This window comes from Centruroides vittatus, unplaced genomic scaffold (assembly GCF_030686945.1).
Source record: "Centruroides vittatus isolate TY-2023 unplaced genomic scaffold, ASM3068694v2 contig_1154, whole genome shotgun sequence".
NCBI classification, from domain to species: Eukaryota; Metazoa; Arthropoda; class Arachnida; order Scorpiones; family Buthidae; genus Centruroides; species Centruroides vittatus.
In genome coordinates this window covers 2,080,764-2,091,058 of record NW_027120741.1, presented here as the reverse complement: position 1 = coordinate 2,091,058, position 10,295 = coordinate 2,080,764, and the positions used below count along the sequence as shown (strand labels likewise).

The following is a 10,295-nucleotide window of genomic DNA, read 5'->3' as shown; positions in this document are numbered from 1 at the left end:
AAGATTATTTTAATTAAAACTTAGCATTTAAATAACTTTTTCGAATTTCTAGGGGAGGGCAACTGCCCCTCTGCCCCTCCCCCTGGCGACGCCCTTGAGTAGAAGGATTAGAAGTACGAAATAATCTAATAATCTTAATCTTTGCTGTCGTTATTTTTTTTTTGCCCGAACAACGCCGGGATCATCAACTTCTTGATATATATATTTTTTAATTTTTGAAAAGAAAGCACATGCTTTTTCAATTTATTAAATAATAATTTTTATTCGGGATATTAATCTATATTACTCGTAATTATCAAGGACTCCAACGACGAACAAGGTCAAGAAATACCTTTCCTTATTCTTAATCATTTTTGGGAAAAATTATGTTCTCAGAAATAAATTTATTTCATTTCATTCATTTCATGGGAAAACATTATATTTTTAAAATCGGGAAATTATTTACGATTTCAGAAACTTAATATCATTTTATGTTTATAAAAATTAGGTTATCAGATATAAGATGACCTGATATTAGTTAATAGTTATATTCCTATTAAAACAGTTAATAAAATTATTCGGTTGCAATTTGAAAAAATTGTAGCCCTGTAAATTCCCGCTGTCTTCCGTCTGTCTCTCCTTAGTCTTGAGAATGGAGTTAGATAGATAAAAGAAGAGATCAGATATGGAGAGATTGGGACAGGAGTTCCCAATTAACTATATACGAACTTCTGATGCAAACCGAAAGCTATGTTATTTCAATTCAAAAATTTTTCCCTGAAAGGTGTTAGATAGATGAACGGCACGATTCTATTGTTACAGGAAAAGTGTAATGTACATAGGCAAGCCACTACTAATTTGAGGTGGAAACAGGACCGGATTTACCAATCCAGGGGCCCTGGGCACAAATTCGGTGGGGTCCTCCCTTTAAGAGTAGGCAAATTTGATGATTTAGAAAATTTACACAAAATACTGTACTTTCAATTAGATTTGAACTAAGAAGTTGTAAATTTCATTTAAAAATAAGGTTATTGTAAACATACATATATTTTATTGTGTAAAACTAATTATTTTAATTTAACTGAAAAATACTTATGTGAAATTTTTTCCCGAAATTTTCCGATGTTTCCTAGGTTTTTTCCCGGGTTTGGTTTTCTCTGCCTGTTGCCCTCATGATTAGGCCACACTAGGCTGTCGCGGTAATAGAAAAAAAATTATGTTTAAACATAATTTTTTTTTTTAGTTTTGTGGGGGCCCCTATTTTGTGGGGGCCCTGGGCACAGGCCCCAAATGCCCTTATGTAAATCCGGCCCTGGGTGGAAAACATATATTTTAAAATTAAATAAATTAAAAATGTGATTAAAAATTGCAGCCCGGCATTGCGACGATGTCACAATAAGTAATTGCTCGTTTTCTCTTAAAGTTTTACCTCCTAAACTATTATCTGTGCTTTTACTATATTATAATTTAATTGTTCTCGATGTAAAAAATACTTTAAGTCAGTTTAAATGGTAATAACTTATAAGAACACGTTAATCTGCTATTCAGAACAACATTTTTGCCTTGAAATTTAAAGTTATTTTTATGGTGTAGAATATTTAAATATCTCTATAACGTTTAATTATATCGAAAAAATCTACACACTTCCGTAAGATATTTATTTATATCAAATATAAAAACCGTAAAATATTGTAAAATAATTTTTTATAGAAATATAATATTTTAAGGATATTAAATAAAAATGAACAGATTAAAGATAAAAGGAAGTGAAAGCTAGAGGAGGCCTCTTAATAAGTATCTTCATGATTAAAAAAGGGTAGTAACTAGTACATAATTAGAAAAAGTTGACTTTTACACCACGCTGTGTTTTCCCGTACGTCGTGTTACATCATTATTAAAAGCAAATTATTCAATAAACATAATTACTTAAAGGAAAATTCGTTCGCAGATGGTCTATTATCTAGAACTATACAAAACTCTCATTCATACATAAATATAAACTGAAGTATTATGCAGATGAAATAATAAATTACTTTTTAAATAAGGAAATATGAACTTTTATAAATAAAAAAAGTGAGTTGGTAGAAAATAAATATAAGTTATACATAGTTATAATATTAAAATTACGTTATTAAATTCTATAAACAGTAATCTAAGTAAGCTTATAAGTAGTAAAAATTCCAAATAAGAAATATAATATAGTCGTATATTTCCGTATGTATCAAATTTATATTCCATATGTTGTAAGATTAATGTCATATTTGATCCTGAATCTTAAAGCTATTTAAAAGTCAATTAAAAAAGGGGGGAGAATGAATGACTTTGACAGCTAGAAACAGAATAGTAATAACATTTTTTCTAATAAATCGTGGCCGTTGTTTTAAGAAAGAAATTTAAATAATAATCTCAGACTATTTACAACATTAATTCATACAATAAAACCAATTTTAAGATAAACAATTTGGGTACTTAATTTTTAAATCCTGGACTTCTGGAAACAATAAAAACAAGAATAAAAATATTCTCTTATAATGATATGTATCATTGCTCGTATAGAAATCCATTTTATGAAACGTGGATTAATAAATAATTCATTGACGAATGTTTTATTTTAAGTATAAACTGTCACGAATTTATTATCTGTATTAAAATCTAAACAAATTAGTAAAACATTGTAAAAATTCTGATTGTTGTTAGCGAATAAATTATCGAGATCGAAATAATTCTACGAGCTATCATATTCAAGTTCATCAATATGAGTGGTAAAATAAGATCAATCTCAAAGATAAGCCCTACTTCCTCTCTGAAATCTAAATATAAAAGATATAGGCCTATAGATAATCAGACTTTTCATCATAAAAAAAACAATTTAATTTATATAATTTTCATATCTTTTGCATGTAAGATAAAATTTTGGTGGCCCTTCGATTAAATTTTGTGGTGGAGAATTGAACCAAATAGCTCCGATGACACATATTTTTTAAACAGGGTTTAGCCCTGTTAAATATAAAGTAATTTAAGTCTAAAAACGGTCACTAATCTTTGTATTATATTTATAAGATGTTTTTATTGTAAAACGTTATCATTTGTACAGTAATGCCAGTAAATTGTCATTTCCTCCATTCATATTTTTGATAAAACCATGACTCATCTTACAAAAATCTAGGCAATCGTAACTGCGCAAACTTTTACACGACAAATCAACTGATTCATAAATCATAATTTTCACCATTTTTTAAATCTCACGCATCATCATAAAACACACACACAAAAAAATTTAAACAATTAAAAAAATACGCTCGACGTACTTAAAATAGTTTAATAGATATAAAATTATTTAATATTTTAAATTGATTAAAATACGTAATAATTTTAAAATTAATCAAAAAAACCTCTCGAAAAGAGCTGAAAATAAATTCGCGGAAAAAATGAAAACCGTTTAAAATCCTTCACGTGTCGTGACGTCACGTTTCTCAACCGTTATCGCCATCTAGCGAACGTAAATAATACACCCCATTAAAAAAAATTCTTAAGTAAATATTAATTTAATTATCGTTAATCTTTATTTCAATATAGTTTTAAAAATATATAAAGAAGTATTTAAGATAAGAGAAATAATTTTTCTAGTAAAAAAAATGAGATAAAGAAATTGAGGTGTAGGTTAGGTGGACGGAAGTGATGTAGTCTGAGTGAAGGGTTGGTCTTGGAAAGAAAATGGCTAAGACGTACGATTATTTGTTTAAATTGTTATTAATCGGCGATTCGGGAGTTGGAAAAACTTGTATATTATTCAGATTCTCCGAGGATGCTTTCAATGCCACCTTTATCTCCACTATAGGTAAATAAATGACTTTTTTTTTCTCTATAAACATAACTCAGTTAGGCTACAGACTGATAAACAATTTAAATACCGAAGAAGAAATTATGAGTATTGACTTTGTATTAAATTTTTATAAATATTAACCATTGTAAAGTATTTATTTGGGTAAATAAGATGGAGTATCGTTACGTAATGGCAAAATGAAATTAATTTCAGTGAATTATGTGTAGAAACATTTGAAAAATGTTACTACAAAAATCAATATAATGTTGCCCTTCATTTATTATAGGAAATTTCTTTTTGTGGTTTAATTTAAAACAACATATTCTTTTATTGGAATGTTTATCCATTTAAAATTTTTAAAATCAATTAATCTTCTTTCACATTATAATAATTTATTAATAGAATGAATATATATTATATACATTGATATTTCATTATAATTGTGGGGGATATAAATTAATATTTAATTATTTGGTTTTGTAACAGGATATATGCATTGTCAATTGATGTTTTTTTAATGTAAACAAATGGTGTAGTGAAAAGTATTTTTAATTTAATTGATATTTCATTTATCAATTATGAAATTTTTAATGACGTTGTGAAATTTTGAATTTTATTCTGTTAAAGCGATTAAGTTTAAAAAGTAGGAAGTTAATTGTTTTTGTAGTGTTTAGTATTTTAAAAGTGTTGCTTATTCTGAAACAGTGTTGTCTTTTGTTTTTTTTCTGTCACAGCTAGGTGCATAGACAGACACTGGGTATTTTTGACATCAATAAAGATGAATCTTTCCTGAATAAAGGTTTCGTGTCAAAAATGCCCAGTGTCTGTCTAATCACCTAGTTGTGACAAAAAAAACATTTTAAAAAGGATTAAATTGAATGTTGATTTTGTTACTTTGTAATTATAATTATGAACTAATTTCTGCTCTATTATAATATAGCAAAAATTATTATAATAACCAGGTATAATAAATTATTTTAAAAATTGAATGTTCATAAAAGCTAATATTCCTAAAATATCTTGTAAAAAGTTTCTGAATGTTATAATTTTTTTGTTTACTGAAAATTAAGCAATGAATACTTTGTACTTTGAAATAAATCTTTTTGTTTCCAATTAAAAAACAGTCATAAGCTTGTTAAACTTGGAACGTTTCCTGTTTTTTTTTTTTTTTTTGTTTATTCCCAAAACTTTAATATATCAATCAGTGCTCTGTATTAATTGGTCAAGTGAATACATTTAAATATTAAAATTGATATTAGATTTGAACAATAAATAAAATTATGTATATATTAATCATTAAATCTGAATGATGTTCTAATTCCTTTGTTTCTGGTCAATAAACAAAGTAATGCTGAATTTTTATTAACAATTGTTATACTCTATACTTAATGGTGCAATAACGATTTCATTGTTTTGTTATGCATGCAAGAAATGAACCATTTCCTGAAAGTTTGTTGTGTTTGCTTTTCAGCTGTAACCTTCATTGTGACTGTTGTCCTCATATTTTTGGCTGAATAACAGTTGAATAATAAAACATACTATTAAGTTTAACCTTTAATGACAAAATGATCCTCAGATGCTTTAATTTGGATAACTATAAAGACCAAATTTTAATTTTTGACCAAACTATTATAGAAATTCTCATCATCTGTTAGTAGAGCTTCAGTTATTTTTCTGCAATTCATTATATTACCTATGTTGTTTTTATATTTGAAAAATTTTGATTGTTTTCTTTGACAAGTTAATGAATATAATTAGTAAAATTAATGCTTTTTTTCTAAAACAATTACTGCCAATATGTATATATGGCAACCTAAAAATAAAGTTGTTTTAAGAAAAATGTATCAGTAACCATAAAACAGTATTTAATATTAATAGCTATTTTTTTTTATAAAATTGCACATTTATATTGTAGCATTTATAGTACAGAGTGATTTCGTATAGACCCAAACCTAAATTTATTATTATAAATCTTAAATGAATGGAAATTGATGAGATTTTTAAGAATACATCTCAGAGAATATTAGAAATGGTTACCACCTGTCCAGTACATGTCTATATGCTACTGCATGTTGTTGATAACATGTGTCAATTTTGTATCATAAATGTTTTGGGTCTCACTTCTTGTTATCCTTTAAGACAGCTATCCTGTGTGGTTTATGATACCCTCATTCCTTAAGATAGCTCCACAAAAAGAAGTTTGGGCTGGTAAGATCGTGCAACTATGGCAGTCAGGTACTTTGAAATGACAAGGTCCTCAAAAAAAGCTCTGGGTTGTTGCCATTGACTCCTCCAATGTAAGGCAAGTTGCTCCATCTTGCTGGAAGTAACCCTATGTCAGTTTTGTATCAAGTTGCTCAACAAATTCTGTAAAAATCCATACATGTGCAGCAGTGTTTAGTGCTTTTCTAAAGAAAAAGACTGAGTCATCTGGTATCACCATTTATTTGTGTATTGTTTTCTGAACTGGTAATTTTTTAGAAAATGTTTATTCTGCATTGATAAGGGTCATAAATAAATTTGAATGGAGAAAGAAATGGCATAAAAAATAGCTTTATAGAATAGTTTCAATGTATTTAACTTGCATATTATATGAATAGAAATAGATGAATTCAACAAATAAGCACTAATAATGATGATGATAAGCAAACACTTGGAGAGATGTAATGAAGAAAAAAACCAATATATCTGACATAAGGTCAAAATATTTAATGAAATACATGAAAACAAATCTTGAATTCCATAATTTTAATAATTTGATAAAATTAGTCCTTTGTTTTTCAAGAAAACAAAGGACAGCTTCTGAAAAATATTTTTACTCATGAATTCCTTATGATCAAAAGACTAGTTTAAATTAAATAATGAAGACATGAAAGCAATGCTAATTATAAAGCAAAAACTGCAACTTGCAATGTGATAAGTTTTATGATAGAATCCTGAGTGACCACAACAAAAAATGTAAATAAAATAAGTTTATCTGAAAAAATGTTCGGTTTGACTCCAGGATGGATGGACAATTCTTGGCATATATAAAAAATGCGACATGCCATGACTCAGGCATACAACCCATGGCTCACCTTAAAAAATAAATACCTAACATGTTTGCTGAGTTGTATATTTTAACTTAATAGAATAAAATTTTACTGAGTAGAGTGATACTAAATAAAAATGCAATAAAACAAACACTAACAAGTGTTTTAGTAATAAGAAAATGAAACAAACACTGATTCTAAGATATCTATCTCTGCAATATACTGACTTATAAGCAGGATTGCCAATTTACTGGAAAATCTGCCAAATCTTATTTTTCTGTAGCATTGTCTAGCCCCTAGACCAAATAATATGCTCCTAAAAATTTTGGTGCAAGAGAATTTTTCATCATAGATTTTTGGCATGCACACTTAAAAAGGTTGCCTATCTCTTAGGAAACCTTCATCAACCTAACTAATAAATTTGATATTCTGTTGTAATAAAAATACTATTTTTCCCAATATTAGATTTTTGAAAATAGCTTTCAGAGAAATTTGTATTTTCTTTCTTTTTTTTTTTTTTGTCACCAAATATGCAAGGTTTGATCAAAAAGTTTACAGGGTCACATAGGATGTTAGAATCAACATCAGAATCTTTGCCATGGGAGGAAAAGTTGTCAACTTCCTCTATAAACTGCCAGTTTTGTAGCAATTTTTCCTTAGTATTCAAGTAACAGCTGATTAATAACAGCATGATTTTTATACTTTTCGGTTTTAAAATGTATGACATTAAAGTGCAAACAACCTGCATTAAATTTTGTTGGAAACTAGGAAAAAGCAGTACAGAAACATTTCAAATGCTGAAACAGCTTTTGGATATTCTATCATGTATCATCTGAAGGTATATAGATGATATATTTGGTGATATAGGAGGTTTAAAAGGCCAAACATTGAAAATGATCCGAGGCCAGGAAGACCTTCAACATGCACTACAGACAAAATAAAGAAGACATTATTGCCAGTACTCTGTAATATCCAAATTTATACAACATTGATTAGTGTGAATGAAATGAGATGTTCAAGTCCTCTACTTGTTCTTATATACAACTTCTAGTCAGGTAACATAATTGATCCAAAAACTTAGCTAAAGTTATTTTTTTAGGCTTTTTCTATTTTAAAAGTTCTTAGAAGTGATAACTTATAAAAATGTTTTTAGAACAGCTTCTTATGAAATTAAACAATTAAATTTGAATTATAAAATAACATATTTTAATATAATAGTATATTTACAAATTAAAAATGATTTCTATTCAGATGATAAATCCCAATTGTCATCATCTGAGGGATCATTTGCTTCTTCAGACTCTAACTTCATATGCAGCTACTTTATTTATTTGCTGAAGCTTGCTAGTTCTTTCTTCATTTTTGTTAGAAAGTAACATGTCTAAAATTTCTTTAGTAAATGGTTTTGTTCATTTCTTTGGCTTAGGTCTCGTTCTTGTTACAAAATTATCTGAAGTAAGACACAACTGATTAATTTTATCTAGATTGCAACTTTCTTGAGAGAATTTTCTAGCAAAACTTTGCCAATATCAACACAAGTATTTACATTTTTGCTTCTGCCACTTCTGATAAAAATCCAATAGTCAACAGGGCATGTTTCATAACAGTTGAGTATAATCTTCTTTGGGAGAAATAGGGTATCATGAATGCACTTCCACATACACAATGAAATGACACAAAAATGTATGTTGAAAATTTACTAATCTCTATTGCCACTTGAAATAACTTCTAGAATGATTTTAAATTTTTGAATAAATTGCAAATCAATACCATAATTTTTGAAAATATTTCAACGCGTGCAAAGAATCTTTTATTTGTATTGCTATCATTAGAATTTTCGTAGGTTGGAAACATTAGTTACTAGTCCTAATTCATTTTTCAAACAATTCCAAATAAACAATTGACATTATGTTAAAACAATGAATGTTCACAGATAATAGGCCCATTTATCTCAAGGCCAAGCAGAACTAAAATATTTGACATTGAGTTAAGTCCAGGATAGATTAACCCATTTTTTGCTGCTGATGCATTTCTGCAATGGTAAAAGAAAAGTTTTGGAGAAAAATAATTCATGGAAATATATTAAAATTTGAACTTGTAACAAGAGTATATGATTCTCAAGATAAGTTTTAATTATTTTTTATGGCTAACTTAATATTTAAAAGTTGCAAGTAGAATTATTGAATAAGAGATTTAGTATTCTGACATCACTAATTCTGTTATGATGTGGTGATTATTTTATTATACACAGTTATAGTTTGATGTTGAATGTTTGTTTTGAGAAGTTATTTTCTACCAGTTTATTATTCCGCAGGAAGAATATTTTGATGTACGTACTAACATTTACAAGAGAGGAGTATTTTTTTTTGAATTTGCAATGATGGTTCAATTGTGTCTCTGGGGATTTAAATTTCCCTCAGTATCACCCTCACAACAAGAACTTGAAGCAAAATTTGCATTTTGCTGATAAGTAGCTAAGTCAATAAGCAAGACGTGTTGTCAGGCTTTATGTAGAACTGCTGGATAAAAAGTTTTAGCAATTTTGAATTTTTTGTTGTAATCTTAGTATAGATGAACACATAATTTATACCATTATCAAATATGCTTATATAGGGTAAACCCATATGCCCAGATATACAGCATGGATTCTGGTCTTTAGAGATGATTTCATTGTTGCTTCTGATATTTAAAGTGTAAATCAGCTGTTTAACAGGATAGAAAAAACCTTGGTTTAGGAAGTATGACCCTGGTTCTGGATCACAATTTAGTCTATTTTTACATCTTCATCTAATATCTGATGGTGCACCTAAATTTTTTACCATTAGAACAGTTTGAAGAAACTGGGTTCATTCAGGATTGTTCTCTGAAACAATGACAAAAAAAGAATGTAGATTTTATGACTACAGATTCGATACATCAGGAGAAGTTACCTTTATGAGATAGAATGACAATACAGTGGCCTCAACTTGTCATAAATTTATGATTTAGTGTAACTCAAATGACATACAATAAAAATCAAACATACAACACCTTTAACATATCCAGTACGAAGTCTTGTTGTAAAGGTGTTGTACATTTGATTTCAGTTCCAGTAAACGTTTGTCATTTGTTTTATTCGACATACAATAAATAACACAATGCAGTAGTTGATTAACGTGGCAACAACTAACAGCTTGATTAAAAAGTTACACTTCTAAATTTGAAAGTATTTGTAGTAAAAATTTATTATACAATAATTTTTACAAATGAAAGTAACTAATGTAAAAATTTTCTATTTAGGTATAGATTTCAAGATTAGGACCATTGATTTAGATGGCAAAAAGATCAAACTTCAAATATGGTAAGTTGTACATTTCTCAGTTTTTTGAAAATAAAGAATTGTAATCTATCTTTTTCTGTTTGAAGAAAATTTCTTAAATGTTTTCTTTATCTATTCTTTTGAAATTTTAAAATTATCAGTA

General features: G+C 27.8%; 1 protein-coding gene across 1 annotated transcript in view; it reads left to right on the top strand.

The window, feature by feature from the left end:
• The first annotated feature begins 3,490 nt into the window (after window positions 1–3,490).
• The window catches only part of Rab8 (RAS oncogene family member Rab8), a 28,130-nt gene continuing 21,325 nt past the window's right edge, over window positions 3,491–10,295 (top strand). Inside the window, exons 1-2 of the mRNA XM_067275371.1 lie at window positions 3,491–3,817; window positions 10,114–10,174. Of these exons, the coding sequence (XP_067131472.1) occupies window positions 3,694–3,817; window positions 10,114–10,174 (185 nt within the window). The 5' untranslated portion in view covers window positions 3,491–3,693. The remainder of the gene's footprint in view (window positions 3,818–10,113; window positions 10,175–10,295) is intronic.